The sequence below is a fragment of the Hydra viridissima genome, unplaced genomic scaffold (assembly GCF_058129835.1).
Source record: "Hydra viridissima isolate aposymbiotic clone 2 unplaced genomic scaffold, HvirCarnegie_v1 scaffold_6, whole genome shotgun sequence".
Taxonomy (NCBI): Eukaryota; Metazoa; Cnidaria; class Hydrozoa; order Anthoathecata; family Hydridae; genus Hydra; species Hydra viridissima.
In genome coordinates, this window is record NW_028324305.1 from 11371635 (window position 1) to 11388395 (window position 16761).

General features: G+C 34.4%; 4 protein-coding genes across 21 annotated transcripts in view; 3 read left to right on the forward strand and 1 right to left on the reverse strand.

The window, feature by feature from the left end:
* LOC145190779 (E3 ubiquitin-protein ligase SHPRH-like) overlaps nt 1-6080 on the forward strand; it is a 40138-nt gene extending 34058 nt beyond the window's left edge. For 15 of the 17 annotated variants that reach the window (XM_090089841.1, XM_090089843.1, XM_090089845.1 and 12 more), the window contains 6 exons: nt 2933-3001; nt 3817-4011; nt 4256-4438; nt 4597-4775; nt 4952-5041; nt 5984-6080. In XM_090089841.1, the coding sequence (XP_089945967.1) occupies nt 2933-3001; nt 3817-4011; nt 4256-4438; nt 4597-4775; nt 4952-5041; nt 5984-6035 (768 nt within the window). In that variant the 3' untranslated portion in view covers nt 6036-6080. The remainder of the gene's footprint in view (nt 1-2932; nt 3002-3816; nt 4012-4255; nt 4439-4596; nt 4776-4951; nt 5042-5983) is intronic. The other 2 variants (XR_016453187.1, XR_016453188.1) reach the window with 1 other exon arrangement.
* The window catches only part of LOC149887018 (uncharacterized), a 105449-nt gene that overhangs the window by 49653 nt on the left and 39035 nt on the right, over nt 1-16761 (reverse strand). The gene's annotated exons all lie outside the window — the stretch shown is intronic.
* Nucleotides 39-1972, forward strand: LOC149887022 (uncharacterized). Its single transcript, XM_090089926.1, has 3 exons — nt 39-1183; nt 1315-1549; nt 1693-1972. Exons 1-2 carry the CDS (start codon nt 1053-1055, stop codon nt 1523-1525), a joined length of 342 nt encoding a protein of 113 aa, XP_089946052.1. The 5' UTR covers nt 39-1052; the 3' UTR covers nt 1526-1549; nt 1693-1972.
* Nucleotides 6462-13326, forward strand: LOC145189896 (uncharacterized). Of its 2 annotated transcripts, none has more exons than XM_090089839.1 (12): nt 6462-6704; nt 7407-7520; nt 7611-7697; nt 8113-8238; nt 8344-8397; nt 8484-8888; nt 9061-9528; nt 9704-10369; nt 10493-10708; nt 10792-12393; nt 12482-12562; nt 12780-13326. In XM_090089839.1, exons 1-12 carry the CDS (start codon nt 6621-6623, stop codon nt 13152-13154), a joined length of 4278 nt encoding a protein of 1425 aa, XP_089945965.1. In that variant the 5' UTR covers nt 6462-6620; the 3' UTR covers nt 13155-13326. The 2 variants fall into 2 exon arrangements, with proteins under 2 accessions (XP_089945965.1, XP_089945966.1); XM_090089840.1 differs by having other exon boundaries at nt 6482-7256.

Genomic DNA, 16761 nt, shown 5'->3' on the forward strand with positions numbered 1-16761 from the left:
TAAGTAAATTTTCCTTTTCATTATTACAATAATTTGATTTCTAAGTCAGTTTCTACCAGAAGAATAAAGTGAATATCCAAATACTTAAGTGAACACTTGCCTAAAAATCTGCAACTAAAAAAACAACTGATTGTCTATTTGTAATCTAATAGAGTTACTGTTAACATTTCCTTAATGTTTATAGATCAACCTATGTATGAAGTGCCAACACTAATGAGCTCCGATAAATAAAAGTTTAAGAGCTATTGTCTGAGAAATCTAGGCAATGTCTGGAAGTGATGTTTTCAAATTGTACTCATTTCTAGATATTTTGTAAAAAACAATGAAAGTAGGCCACTGGTAATTTTTTTTTCTAAAATTTTTGTTAATTTCGGAGATATTGGGTCCCAAAATTTGGCCCGTTTTGAGAAAATTTTGAGCATGGAGTGCAATTGCTACTTTGAGAGTAGTTTTAGCAACATGAATATGACAGAAACATTTCTTTTTAATTTCTTTACTAATCTGGGTTGATTTCTACAGTAAAAGTAAAAATTCAATATGATTACATTTTCAGTTGTCTAGAAATCGTGGTCTGAAACCACAACATTTGAAAATTTACCCTAACTTTGAGCTCTAATATCTCTTAAGGCCAATACTTGCACGTAGTTTTTTTCAGGTGTTTTTGAAAGACACTAAGACAAACATTGATTTTTTGGAACAAAAACCATGTGCATGCAAGGACCTGGGAAGGAGTAACCTGCCAAAAATCACTTTTTGCGTTCAACACGCTTTGATAGATTACCCATAACAACCGTGGCCTTACTAAAAAAAATACCCTAGCAATGGTGTAGATATACTTAGCAACGGCTACTTTACAGCCTTATTAATTAGTATTGCTATTAAAAATTTTAATATAATACTTTTTTATAAAGGAAATGTACAAGAGAACTTGAAAAAAATACATATAGCACTTTCATTCTATCATTAAACAAGGGATTGAAAACTTCACAAACATCACTGCAATACCAAAAAGAAAAGTATTTAGATATTCTTCAAAGCAAAAAACATTGTTAATGCAGATGTTTATGGCTGGAGAAGAATGTGGGAAGAAAATGAATCCAGAGCAAGTTCACGAGCAGATGAGGACAATGTTAAAGCCAAGTGAATATGTGACAACTCAACAAATTCGATCATTATTCTGTAGGCAAGTAAATTAACTTGTATATTTACAAATACCCAAAGTATGTATGCTAAAAAAATGTGACTTTTTTCTTTTCTTGGGACTTGAGATAAATATTTAGCAATTTCCTTTATCCTTCAAGTGTAATTTTTTAGATGGAGTAAGCAAAAAAGAACAGGAAGGTTGGCAACCACTTTTTGTGAAGAGGTTAACTTAACTGATGATGTGATTGATGAAACTGTTGATATGAAAGATGCACCTGAAAATGAAGAAGATGATTTAAACAACGATATTCAGTTTTTTGCAAAGGAGTTAGCTGCTGAATTTCAAATTAATGATTGGATTGTTGTTCCATACTTTATGTAATGGTATCCTGCAATAATTAAAAATGTAAGAAGTTTTAACACTATAATATTGTATTTTTGTGTATTGAGATCTATTACAAAATTATTGGTTTATTAACCAGATTAACTAATTTCAAGGAAAATTTAGGAAGCAGCAATGATTAGACGTTACTTTACCTCAACCATTAGGTCAATGATGATGGTATATATGTTTCTTGTATGGAATTGTCTGTTACACCTGGAAAAAACTGCTTCAAGTGGCCAACCAAAGAAAGTATTCTCCAATGTTCCTCTCTTGACGTTGTTTGTAAGGTTGATGCAAAGAGGAGATTATTCACTATCAAAAGACGATATTGACAATGTGGAGATTCAGATTGGCCATTAACAAATTTATTATATTTTTTTGGTAATTCTTAGAAAACTGTATTTTCCATCAGTTTTAAACGGAAAAAACGATCTTGAAGTTTAATGGTTCTTTCTTTCAATGATAAAGTTAAAAAAAAAAAATTTTTCAAGTTCTCTTGTACAGTTTCTTTACAAAAAAGTATTATATTAAAATTTTTAATAGCAGTACTAATTAATAAGGCTGTAAAGTAGCCGTTGCTAAGTGTATCTATACCGTTGCTAGGGTATTTTTTTTAGTTAAAAAATTGGCAAAATAAGGCTACTTCTAGGACTTCTGTAGACTTTTTATCACCCGAGCACATGGATTTTTTTTCAGAAATTGGAAGATGCATATTTAAGGAAAATAAATAACTTATACTGTTCATGGTGGACCTAAGGCCACAGTTGTTATGGGTAATCTATCAAAGCGTGTTGAACGCAAAAAGTGATTTTTGGCAGGTTACTCCTTCCCAGGTCCTTGCATGCACATGGTTTTTGTTCCAAAAAATCAATGTTTGTCTTAGTGTCTTTCAAAAACACCTGAAAAAAACTACGTGCAAGTATTGGCCTTAAGAGATATTAGAGCTCAAAGTTAGGGTAAATTTTCAAATGTTGTGGTTTCAGACCACGATTTCTAGAAAACTGAAAATGTAATCATATTGAATTTTTACTTTTACTGTAGAAATCAACCCAGATTAGTAAAGAAATTAAAAAGAAATGTTTCTGTCATATTCATGTTGCTAAAACTACTCTCAAAGTAGCAATTGCACTCCATGCTCAAAATTTTCTCAAAACGGGCCAAATTTTGGGACCCAATATCTCCGAAATTAACAAAAATTTTAGAAAAAAAAATTACCAGTGGCCTACTTTCATTGTTTTTTACAAAATATCTAGAAATGAGTCATCACTTTCAAAATTTGCTTATTTTGCCTACATTTCTCAGACAATGGCTCTTAACATCAACTGCAGAGGCAGTTCCTTACATTATTCAATAAAAATAAGTATAATGAAGTTATTTTTTATGTAAATTTTTCTTGTTTTTCAGGTTCAAACAGATCATGATGGTTACAACCAAGAATGCTGCCCTATTTGTGTTGAACAACTTGGTGTACAGGTTCCTCACTTACCACTTACCATAAATATCTTGTGATTTTCTCTGGTATTTTTGTCATGGGTGCCTGCTGGAATGCAGGAACTTTTCCAGAGATGGTGGGAGTGGAGAAAAATAAGTTATTCTTCTTCCTAAAACACCTTTCCAGTTTCAAAAGATCTTTCTAAAACTTTTTTTTTTTTGAGGGAGAGAGAGGGGGGGGGGGGGAGAGGAAGGGGTAGAAAGGGGAAGAATTGTGTCAATAGTATTTTAACTACAATAAGTAAATACAGTAATTATAAAATCAAGGTTTGAGAGAAAAAGGTTATACTTTTTTTGTAACTTTTTGACTGAAAAGTACTTACTTAAAAATTATGCAAAATTGAGGAAGTTGTAAACCTCTTAAAAAACATATTTCTAAAGTTTCCTGAATCAGTAAAGTTTGGAATTTTCATAAGTGAGGTTAATGAGTAGTTTGCATCTAATTGTTTTAAAACTAAAGATAAGAACTACAAGGCTTAACGTTTTTCTATATAATTTTAGGTTTATGTTTTTCTGTATGCTTTATTATTTTAGTAATTCAATAAAGCAAAAATCAAAATCTAAAAGTAAGTAATCAACTATAATTCATTGTTGGCTTTTTTCTCAGCACAACAAAGTTCATTTTATTACATTTGGCTCAAATAATTTTTTTATGAATACATTTCTTAAGAATAAGTTTATGAAATTATTTCCAGAGACTTTACTAAATTTGACTGTGTTGAAAATTTTTTATAATTTTTAATTTTTTTTTCATGTAATTTAAAGATTTCTAATTTCTTTTGTGCTTCTGTTTGTAGTGGGCAGTCTTTAATTGTGGTCACTGTATATGCTGTAGATGTTTAGTAGAATTACAGAAACAATCTTCTATTCTGTTGCACACAAGAAGTCAGTTAATTAAATGTCCCATATGCCGAACTCCAAATCATCAAGTTTCTATTGTTGTTACAAAACAGAAGAAGCCTGATGGTTTTGATTCTCATATTACTTTTAAGGTTTTAGAAATTTGTATAAAATATTGTTTTAAAATTTATTTCATAAAACACCGACTTGTTTGATAATAATTTAGTTTCTATATAAATTATAAGTATCTTATTTTACTTCCAATTGAAAACACAACAATTAATAGGCAAGCTGAAAAGTTATTTCCATTTTAAAATAAAGTACTCCAAATCTTTTTGATATTTTCTTCGCATTTCTTTCAGTCCAAAATAATTTACTTTTGTTATGTTAACCCAGGGTTCTTATTCCACAAAAGTTGCAGCAATTGTTCGACGAATTCTATGGATTCATGAACAAGACTCTTTGAGTAAAGTCTTAGTATTTTCAACGTGGTATGTTGTGTTGCATCTCATATCGCTAGCATTAAGAGAAAATGATATCAAGTTTCATATTCTTCAAGGTGGGAATAATAAGTTTCAGGTATGAAAGTAAACAAAATTATATTTGCTTAAATTTTAAAAACTTTCATTACGTTTTACTAAATCTCTAATTTTCGTTTTTCTTTATTAAATTTCTAATTTTCGTTTTGTGTGGAGTTTGCAATTTTTAAAACTGTTTTCTTATATTTTTCATGGCAGGTGTTGCTTCAAGAGTTCAAACAAAGTTCGATTGTAAATGTTTTATTGTTACCTCTCCAAGCCGGTTCAAAAGGATTAAATATCATTGAGGCAACACACGTTATATTAGTTGAGCCAGTTTTAAACTTAGGAGAGGAGTTACAAGCTGTTGGTAGGATTCATCGGATTGGTCAAACGAGGTCTGTTTCTGTAAACCTATTTCCTTTTTGTATTGACAATCTTTTTTCTTTTTAAATAATCTTTTCAACATATTGCTTTCGAACGTGCATCATGTTGATTGTTAAGCGTTTAACGATTCTGTTTTTTCTGAATTGTTTCGGTATTTTTGCAATAAAAGAGTTTTGTTTTTCGACAGATCGACATTCGTACACCGGTTTATTATTTGTGGAAGCATCGAAGAAAAGATCGCAGAGTTTTTTAAAGACAAACAACATGTTTCTCACGCGTATGTATTAACACGTATAATCATAGTAATTCAACACTAGTTTTGCAAAATAATAAAGTTTGTAGATTTTTGTTATAAAGCTACTATTTTATCAGTTAAAATAAAATCACTATTTTATAAGTTAAAATAAGTTGCTTTAAAAAACTGATCGTAGATTTACAAATTTTAATCTAACCATTATTTTTCTAATTTTGAATGATGAGAAGGATTTTCTGAAGACTTATGAATAAGTTACGACTTGAAATTTTTTCCCGATGTTTGGTTTTTCGATTAAATCACAGTCAAATAATAAAATCACTGTGCAATACGAATGAACTATGGGACAGAGGATATGAGAAATGTCATTAAAACCTGATATAAAAATATTTGTATCAGTATTTAATATGGTATTACAAAAATATTCTCTAGTTTTTCGCTTTCTAAATAAAGCATAAATTTTTTATCGAAAATCTTTTGCTCTATAAACGTTGCAGAACGTGCATCTATAACCGACTAATATTCTTATTTGAGCTGTCAGTACCATATTTCAGCTGTCAATTCTCTGATTATCGTTGCTCTTGCAACGTTTTTTTTTTTTAAATAAAATAGTCTCACTTTGGATTGAAACTTGAATAGACCTTTTAAACTAAATATTGATTTTATCAACTATGCATATAAAATGTAAGGTTCTTATCGTTTGCTACGAGATTTACGTTACTTTTGTGGCGTATGTTGCGTATGTTGCATCGTTTATATGGCCATCCCAAAATTATTCTGCTTTAAAAGTTTTAAGCATAAAAATTAACTTTGTATTCTTTTAAGTCTTATTTTAACTGATCTGTTAACAAATTAATGATAATTATCTGATAACAGTTGCAAGATAATTTTATTAATGGAATTTTACAGCAAAATATAAAAGAATAATCTCAACTTATTCTTATTAATGCCTTCTCTTCAATTTAGAGAGCCTCAAGCGTTGGTGACACTTGCAGATATAACTTCATTGATCGCCTGATCGTTGTAAATGTTTTCAATTGTCGAAATAAATGAGTCTAAATAATTTGAATTTTTTTTAAGTTCTGTGGAGTTTTATCTTTTAAGAAACTAATAAATAGCAAATAAAATATATTTGAAGATGGTTTTAATTTGCAAAGTTATTTTTGAAAATCAAAAGTTTTTATACTGGTTTGAACATTTTTTCTTTAATTTCTTTGTTTGTCACTATGGATTGAAAACAAGGCTAAACGTGCGCCTGGTTATTTACTTTCTGTTTATTTACTTGTTTTCTATTGTTTAAAATTCCGGGGGCAGAGTTTCTGTGAAATTTCGAGATATGTAAAGGACACGATTTGTTTTGATTGATTTTTTATCGGTTAGAACCTCCGTCTCTTGACACTGTTTCCGTCGCTTTTAACGGAAATGCCAACGTACTTTATACGTCACAAGTAGCAAGGACTTTTTTCTTTCCGAGAACAGATGGACTTAATAATGTTTAAGTTATAGCAGTAAAGTGACTACGTTGAAAGCGCGCGGAGTATCACTTAGGTTTAAAGTTAGTGAACCCTAGTATCGCCATCCGGCTCATAAAAGGGTGGTGAAAATGACTTTGTTGCTGCTCTTGTTGAGTTTGCTGCTATTGTTAAATATTGGGTCTGCAAAAGGACAGCTTACTGACGCAGGTGAGGTTAGATATATGTTTAGAGTTACATTTAATTAGTCAATAAAAATATATGAGGCATAAATCTCTTCTGCATAATCCTATTATTCGGTTGAAACTACAACGTCCTTGGTTTCTTTCTATCTTGATTATTCTTAACTTGAATAAAACTGTCCAAAAGTAAGCAATAGACTACCACTATTGCTTACTTAATATTTTTTTATTATGGAAAACCTGAATCTAATTTAATCGATGTAAATATAAATTTTTACCTTATGTAATGCCACACCCTTATACGTCATTCATTCTCTTGTCACGTATGTATTCTCTTGTCTAATGTACTATTTATACCGTAAGTATCAGTTTGATCGAGAAAAATTTTCCATTGGTAAATCAGCTGAAAATATTAAAAGTTTTTAAGGTTTCGATATTAGATTTCCCCCGTTGATCAGATGCTAGTTTTAAAGTAAAGTTATAAATTTGCACCTTATGGTATCTATGATTTTATCTAAAAACGTCTCTTTTTTTTTCTTTTAATTTTGCAATCTCCTTGTAACGTTGGGACCAAAAGAAGGCGAGGTGATTATATTTATATATTTTTAAAAAGTTTATTTGTTGGTTTTTAGAAAGAAATTAATTATCGTATCTATGACTTGCTGGGAAATAAGCAAAAGTATTTTAAAGACTTAAGAATTATATAATCTATAACCTGTGTAACTATTTTGCTAGAAAACTGTTGGAACCCCCCCAAAAGGTGCAAAAGGAGCAAAAGGAGAAATTGGTGATTCTGGAAGTATTGGAATTGATGGACCTATTGGAAATACCGGACTTCGCGGACCTAATGTATGAAAAGCTGTTATAAAAGTTATAAAAGCTTCATTAAACTTTTAACATGCTTAGAAAGAGAAAAACTGAATAAATTTGCTTATTTAGGGAGAAGATGGCGAGGAAGGTGAAGAAGGCGACGAAGGCGAAGTTGGTCCACCAGGTCCGCCAGGAGTTGCTGGTGGAAACCAATCGGTATCATAGTTTTTTTTAACAATTTTACTGCTATTTAAATTTGATTTTTGTTTGAACATTCTTAAAATTTTTACACCATATTGTTTAAACTCATAAAAAAAAACAGCTCATGCAATCTTGATCTGTTTAAATAGTTTGTTTACAAAATACGGTAATTTTAACAAATAAATCTATATCTTAAAAGAGTCTCTCGTAAAATTATTTATATTCTAAAAACTCACAACCAACCAATGTCACAAAAAAGTAGCTGAGAGCATTTATTTTCTTTGTTATTATTTACAGTGTCTACTGAGAAAAAATTCTTGTTGTATCTAAATTTAACTAGCATTTTTCTCAGTTGACGTTTTTTTGTTTTTATTGCATAACATATTTCTTTTATATATGTTTTAAATCATTTTATAATTACATCTTATAGGCAGTTGTGGTTATTTATGGGCCACCAGGACCTATTGGAAATCAAGGTCCTATCGGGCCAGCTGGACCTAAGGGATACATAGGAGAAACGGGTGAACCTGGAGCGTCTGGTGCGCGTGGTCCTATGGTAATGATTTCTTTTATTTGTTGTAGCTCCCTTACTTGTTATTTTAAGTATATAATCAAAATTTATGGTTTCAAATCTGTTAGTAAACTGCGGGCTACCTTTTAGGGTGATCCTGGGAGAGAAGGACCTAAAGGCTTGCGTGGTAAAAATGGGATTGATGTACGTAATAACTTTGGCTCAAACTTAAAATGAATAACAAAACCAAATAATATATTTAGATTTAAGAGTTGTAATTAATCTTCTAGGGACCTAAAGGAGAGGCTGGAAGTATAGGACCAAGCGGCTCTACTGGTCTACCAGGTCTTCCTGGTCCTCCTGGCCAACGTGGAACAAAGGGCGCAAAAGGAGAGCCAGGAGAACAAGGGACAAAAGGTACTAAAGGTGATGTTGGTCGAAATGGAGAAGAAGGTGAAACTGGATTACCTGGTATTAAAGGAGAACCAGGACTACGTGGACCAAATGGAACTATTGGATTCCAGGGTACAGCTGGTTTAGAAGGCCCTATGGGACCGATAGGACCTGCTGGTCCCGTTGGTGTAAAAGGACCTCCAGGACCTAGAGGTTCTGATGGTCAACAGGGTACTGCTGGATTAGCAGGAGAAAGTGGTGACCCAGGACCTTCTGGACCTGTAGGACAGCCTGGACAGAGGGTAAGTTTTAACCTTATATTATTTGTTATTGTAAATTTTAAAAAGGCTAAAATACTTTTTAAAATTTTCAATAACAAATAATTATAAGAATGGAAGTTATAGTTTATACACCTTTATGTCATTTGTAACTTAAGAAGTGTTACGCATAAATTTATACTCTAATCGTTTATAGGGTGAACCAGGCTATGCAGGCGCTCGTGGTAATCCTGGTGATCGAGGAGATCCTGGTGCACCAGGAGTTGATGGTGCTGATGGGGCTTCTGGTGATCGTGGACAACCAGGACCTATTGGATTACCTGGCCCTCCGGGACCTATAGGGGAAAGAGGAGAACTTGGTAAACAAGGTCCCCGGGGATTTCCTGGTCAGCAAGGCGAACAAGGAATTTCTGGTCTTCCTGGGGTAGTAGGAGAAGTTGGTGATAAAGGACCACGAGGTCTGCAAGGACCGGTTGGTGTTGCAGGACCCCCAGGTGAAAGTGGACCCGACGGACGTCCTGGTCCACCAGGACCTAATGGCGCTCCAGGCCAAAGAGGAAACCAGGGATTACCCGGAAGTCCTGGGCTACCTGGCATTCCAGGAATTAAAGGGCATGTTGGTGAAAAAGGTTTTACAGGGCCACGTGGAGAAAAAGGCAACAGAGTAAAAATTTTAATCTAAATTTTTATAGAATATTGTATTACAACGATTTATTAAAACCCCGTTTCTTATTCTGTTTTTAATGCGCAATAAACTTTTTTGAAAAAAGGTGAACGTTAATATTTTAAATGAACAATTATTTTTATTTCTAAGAGTTATGTTCTCTTTTTTTGTTTAGGGAGAACTTGGTCGTGCAGGGCAAAGTGGTATTCCCGGTGTTCGAGGACCAGTAGGTGATCCAGGGCCAGCTGGTTTGGATGGTAAAGATGGCGAGCGCGGAATGCCAGGTAAAGATGGTTTACCTGGACCTCCAGGACAAGCAGGGTTGAGAGGGGTTCCAGGATTACAAGGTGTTCCTGGAGAAAAAGGTGACAAAGGATTTAAAGGAAACAAAGGGGAAGCTGGTTTTGATGGTCCTCCTGGGGATAAAGGTGAAACTGGAGATTTGGGAGATCAAGGTGCTCCTGGACCTGCTGGTAAACAAGGTGAAACAGGCGAATCTGGTGAACAAGGAAATCGTGGTGCCCAAGGTTTAGTAGGTCTTCCAGGTGCTCCGGGTCCTCAAGGTCGTCAAGGAAAACGTGGAACACCAGGTACGTCAGGACTTCGAGGAGCTGATGGCTTATCAGGGAAATCAGGGGAACGAGGTTACCCAGGTGAGCAAGGAGTAGCAGGTGCTCCAGGAGTTGCAGGAGAACCTGGTCGTAAAGGTCCTGCAGGAAAACCAGGACAGAAGGGAGCTCAAGGGGATACTGGTATGCCAGGAGAGCCTGGGCCACCAGGAGAAATTGGTACTGCAGGTTTGCCAGGTGCTCAAGGAAACCCAGGACAACCAGGAGATGAGGTAAATATACTTCATGCTAATAATAAAAAATCATTAAGTTTTTCAAACAAAGATATTAATTCGTGGGGCAAAAAAGTTTTAGTAACTTTTTATATAATTTAAAAGTTTTTATTGGCTTTGAAGGGTGAAATAGGCGAAGTTGGTGATCGTGGACGAGATGGACAGCCAGGTGCAAGAGGTGCAACTGGGCCAAGAGGTCCACCAGGACTGCCTGGTAATCCTGGCCCGCGTGGTGATGCTGGAATTCCTGGAGAAGATGGAAAACCAGGAGAAAATGGAGTACCAGGCGCCCCTGGAAATCCAGGAGAAACAGGACAACCCGGACCACAAGGACCTACGGTAAATAATAGTTCTTGTAAAAATTTTTAACGCTGTTTGAACTTTCAAAAAAGGAAATTTGATGTGCATATTGCATTTTTAAGGGACGTAGTGGAAATCCTGGTCCTCAAGGAGACGCTGGACCAAAAGGGTATAAAGGCAATCGTGGACCACGAGGTCGAACAGGAAAAGTTGGGCAAATAGGAAACGCTGGACTAAAAGGACCTCCAGGAGAAAAAGGTGATCAGGGTTTACCAGGTCTACAAGGCGCTGCTGGTGTCCCTGGGCTTCAAGGTTTACCAGGTGCAATGGGATTACCCGGAGAACAAGGTCCACAAGGACCACCTGGACCTGATGGAAAAATAGGTCCTAAAGGAGACAAAGGTCGGAATGGACCTGATGGACGACCAGGATCACCTGGACGACCAGGGCCTGATGGATCTAATGGAGTAAATGGACAGCCAGGTAAAGATGGTAGTAGAGGACCTCAAGGACGTCAAGGCCCAAGAGGAAAACAAGGCGAAATAGGATTGATTGGACCTCCAGGTGCTTTTGGTATGCCAGGACTTTTGGGCCCTCGTGGACCTCCTGGAGATAATGGAGCTGATGGAACAGATGGTATTGATGGAGAATTAGGAGATGATGGACCACCGGGGCCAGCAGGACCACAAGGAGAATCAGGAGCTGATGGTAGCAATGGTGCTGCTGGTCGCAATGGTAATCCAGGTGCTCCAGGACCTAGAGGTGAGAAAGGCGAAAAAGGACCACCAGGTGATGTAGGAATTAAAGGCACACGAGGAAATATTGGGCCTGTTGGTGAACCTGGTGCTAGAGGTGATCGTGGATCAGCTGGAGAACCAGGAGTTGATGGAGAAAAAGGAGTTGATGGTGTAAAAGGAGAAATTGGTTTCCCTGGACCATTAGGACCTACTGGGGATAGAGGTGATAATGGTCAAAGAGGAGAACAAGGTGATACTGGGTACATGGGATTTAAAGGGAAAAAAGGGCCAAATGGTTCTAAAGGAATAAAAGGTCTACCTGGATTTATTGGTGAGCAAGGGGATATGGGACCTAAAGGAGAAATTGGAGAGTTGGGACCACAAGGAGCACCAGGACTGCCTGGTCCTATGGGATTGCCAGGAAGAAAAGGACCAGCTGGAGATCCTGGATTAAAAGGATATCCAGGAAGAGATGGACGTCAAGGAAGCCCAGGACCATCAGGATCACCGGGTTTACCTGGGCCTTCCATGCTTCCTCCATGGATGGGAGGCAGGTTGGCTGATGGTGAGGCTAAAGATCATGGAACAAATCCAGCACAACCTGAAAGTACAAACACACCTGATGATCAGAACAGAGAGAATCCACCACCAGAGCTCAACCCATTTTACCAAGTTTATCGTTATTACTCAAGTAACAAGACTAAGACAATAGAGGAACTCACTGAGCTCGAAAAGAAGTTCAATTATCGCGTTAAAACTTTGAAGTCATCTGTTGAAGCATCTAGAAAACCAAATGGCTCAAAAGATTTCCCTGCTCGAACATGTAGAGACATTCATGCTTTTTACCCAGAAGCAAGTTCTGGTATGTATTTTATTGATCCAAATAAGGGTTGCATAGATGATGCTATTCGTGTTTTCTGTAACTTCACAAAATCTATTGATGAAGAAACCCAAGTTACAACGTGTGTTTTTCCTGAGAAAGCTATGGTGAGCGCATTTGTGTCCATTGTAAATTTAGTTTTTCTTTTTTGGATATAACGTAAAAACCCCAACTACTTTGTATATTTCCTTTCAGTCTGTTGAAAAAGATTCCTGGCCTGGTAAATTACACACAAAAGCACAGAGATGGTTTGATGAAGATCATGAACTGGGCAAAGTAATTATTTTTAATAAGAAAATTTATAGTTTTAAAAGTAACTAAAACTTTTTTTTCAAAAATTTTATACGAAGAAAATCTGTTGGCTTTCTATTAAGGTTTTTAGAAAATTTTTAAATGCAAATTTAAGTTCAATGAAACTAAATGTTTCTAAAAGTTTTTGCTAAATTGTTTTGATGTATCAAACTTCTTGAGAAAAGTATTTCTAATTATTTAGCTTACATATACAGCCGATCAGTCACAGCTCGCTTTTCTTGGGTACTTGAGTCATGAAGCTTATCAAAACGTGACCATTCATTGCCTGCGTACTTTGGTGTGGTACGATAGCCAAAACAATAACTATAAAAAAGCCATGAAGTTCATGGGAACAGAAGGCCAAGAGTTTGCATTTACCGAAGATAAACAATCTATGTTCGCACCTCGAGTAATCAATGACGAATGCTCAAATCTATCTAACGAATGGAAAACAACAATACTAAAATTCACCAGCCGTAAGTTTATTCGATTACCAATAACTGATTTTGCTCCAATAGCAACAGAGGACAATAAAGCAATGTTTGGAGTTGAACTAGGTCCTGTTTGCTTCATGTGAAAACTTCCTGTTCCTATACTAGTGATAGATTTTTTGTCAGTTATTTTTTAAATATAAATAATATTTATATAGAAGCAGTTTTATTCGGAAACTCATAATGAAACTATGTGCACTCGAATGTTATATGAGATGTTTTGTTTCAATTTAGAATTGGTTGAAAATATGCTAAAAATAATGAATATTTTCTAAATTATCTTATGAGGGCTCCCTAAATTTCCTAACATTGAAGTATAGATAAATGACTATAGCATTAACTACCAAGCGGTTTTCAACTGTTTTTTGAAAAAATATTAATAATCTTTCACGCACCACAGTAAAATTTCAAAATATGCTTTACTTTTTATATATATATGTAAATAAATTCGTATAAAAAAACATGACGCTCAGATCTTTAAAACATGTATTCCAAGAACGCTTTTTGATAACAGCGGGTTTTTATTACAGAGGTATCATCTAGTTTTATGAGGCGAGTGTATCAAACGTGATTTTGTTTTCAATGCTTTGCTCTTCAATAATCACGCCATTCTCCTCGTCATCGTAATCAATATTCATAATTCTTATAAGGTTCACCAACTGATATGTGGTTTAAGTACGCTACGTGGTACTGGTTTTGTGTATGTTGTTGAACATGATGTTTGTGTATGAATTTTTAGTATAGATTTAAAGTGATCACTTCTCAGATCGTTAGTCAGTATAAAGACTGTCAAAACTTCCTGAATCTGAAGATTTTGTACTTTTTTATTGCTACAGCAAATCACTGTATGACGGAAGAAAATCTAAGAGGCTAATTTGCAACATCAATTAACAAATAATAAAAGTAGGTGGTATTTTATATCCTTAAAGACAAAAAACTTGGTGTTTTTTACTTTAAAAGTAGACTTAATACTGCATAAAATGTCCCTTGAATAAGGATTTTTCAACTCAACTTGTGGCATGTTTATGAGAAAATTTTTGGTGGACCGGCCTCATCGGTGATCTAGACATTAAAAACAAAGATGCTGTTATTACGTTATTACATACGCCATCAATTTAGTTTATGTGACCAACATTAAAAATCAATTGCATGGTTTTGTTGACCAGCATGTTTAGTACTAACAAAAATCCTAAAATCTAGTCCAAAAATCAAAGACAGATTTCGATAAAGTTATTTTTAAATTTTAGAAAGACATTGGTATTTCGGTAAGGTAGTATTTTCATTATTCAAAACTCCTCGGAAAAAGTTTTTCATAACGCACGCTCAATACAATTTTAAAAACCTAAAAATACTTTCAATGAGTTACCAAGAAAACTTATTTACTATATTTTGACCCAGGTTTTTTTTTAATCAAGTGAGAATCATTAGGGCTACAGATGAAGAAGTGTATAAATCAGACGAACTAAACTGAGCTAACTTTATTTAACTAAGTTTTATTATTTCTCAATTTTAATAGATAGTAATAATAAATACTAATGTTTATTTAGACTAAAAATGCTTTGTACTAGTTTATACTTGTGTACGAATGCTTTGTACAAAAATAAAACTAAAGATACCTTTGTAATATTTAATTAATGTTGTCATCACCAGTTGCAATCACATCTTCAATCAATTGCCCGAACATTGACCCTAGAGCCTTGAAATGACTCTAGTATTTTATCTACTACTTGGTGATGGCAAACTTGAGGGCACAAATGTTAGGATTCTGACAATCATAGGTCCTGGCCTCAATGTACGCCTACACTGAAAAATTAAAATGACTCTAGCTAGGCGAAGAGGGTTGCCAGCTGCTTTTAGCAAACGTTTGTAATCTCCTGAAGCCAGGTTTGCACACTCTTTACCAAATGACTGGGAGCACCACCTTGAGCAAAGAGAATCCAAGGAAGATCATGAGCTTTGAAAACTTAATCTAGATTTAATCTCTATAGCACCCATCCTCAATCAAGTCTTTATTTCCTAACAAGCACCATTATGAAAGTAAATACTGTTTTATATTGTTAAAATAACATCAGTTATTTTACTATTTAGTCACTACTTAGTTATTCATCAGTTTACTACTTAGCTATCTTACTTATCATGTAAGAAGAAACTAGACACCTTTTCACCTTAAAAAAACATCTTTCGACTTAAAAACATCTTTCGACTTAAAAACATCTTTCGACATAAAAACATCTTTCGACTTAAAAACATCAGATAAAAAAGTTTTCTGTAGATGAAAGTTGGTTGCTTTTTTTAAATGAAGCTGAACTCATCCAAATGTACAATCTTTCCATCTTCTAGTTTTCGAAGAATTAAACTCCATATTCCAAACTTCAAGATTTCAAATCAGTAGTATTAGTTGATGGAAGATTTTGTTCACTGACTGTTTTTTCCCTCTCAGAATTATTGAGGTGAAGCATTTATGTTGTTGTCTAAAGTAAAATGGTGATCTCTTTTAACCAGATCGATATCTTTAAAAAGCTTTATTTTGACTAAAATACCATTGCAGAAGAGTTAACACGCTCCTTCTTCATTTGATCTTGTTCTGCCAATAATAAGCACACAGAAAAAGCAATTTTATTTAATCCTCGTTTAGCAAATAGTATTAGCACGTCATTATTTGGTATATTGTAAATAACATTTAAATATCACCATTTGAGCAAACTTTAGTTTAACACTTTTAAAAGTATTATAAATGATTTAAAAGTCATGTTAGTTCTATCACATTTTCTCGTGTATCATAAGCATTTTAATAACAGCTCTGAAAACAAAAACACATTTTTTATGCTGGACAGTTATAACCCGAAAGATTGAGGCAGGTCAAGTACGAAAAATTTCAACTACACAATCTTATCGGCGTTAAAGGCTATTACCCATTCGGGTATTGGAGTCCGATAAATTTTTTTTTGGCTTTTATTGGTTTCCGATACCCGTTCGGGTCGGGTCTCGTTCGGTTCCTATCGGGACAAGGATACTCCCTAGGCCGGTACTTACTTACTTCTCTATCATTTAAGACAATCCATATTTTTCTCGTTTGAAAATTAAATTAAAACAATGATAATTGAAGTCCCACTAACACAACGCCATCATTGAACTCTACAATGGTGTACAGTTATTTAGTTTCTTTACATGAGTCAGCTGAATCTATTGTTCTTAAAAATATTAAAGTTCGTTGAATTTTTACTAAATTAACCATCAAATTGCCTTTGGGACTTTCCGAATGATAAAACATTTTTCATTAAAATTTTTTTTGCTATAGACCAATGTTCCTTTTTTTCTTTCTTAGCAGCCAGAAAAGCGGCAAAAGAAAAGCTTCATTATTCTTCAGAATTGAGATATTGATGTCATTTAAATGTTTTGCCTACTTACGGCGCGCTGGATTTTATTTGGTTGTCAGGAAAGTCGATTTTATTTGGTTGTCAGGAAAGTCGATTTTATTTGGTTGTCAGGAAAGTCGGTTTTATTTGGTTGTCAGGAAAGTCGGTTTTATTTGGTTGTCAGGAAAGTCGGTTTTAGTAGGTAAACTTTAACATTGAACAACTTTAGTAACAACTTACTCAAATAATAATACTAAGTAATACTTACTCAAATCAGTCGAAATAAGAACCACATTTTTCCAACAAGAAACTAGTCAATTTATTCTGTCAGCAAAAA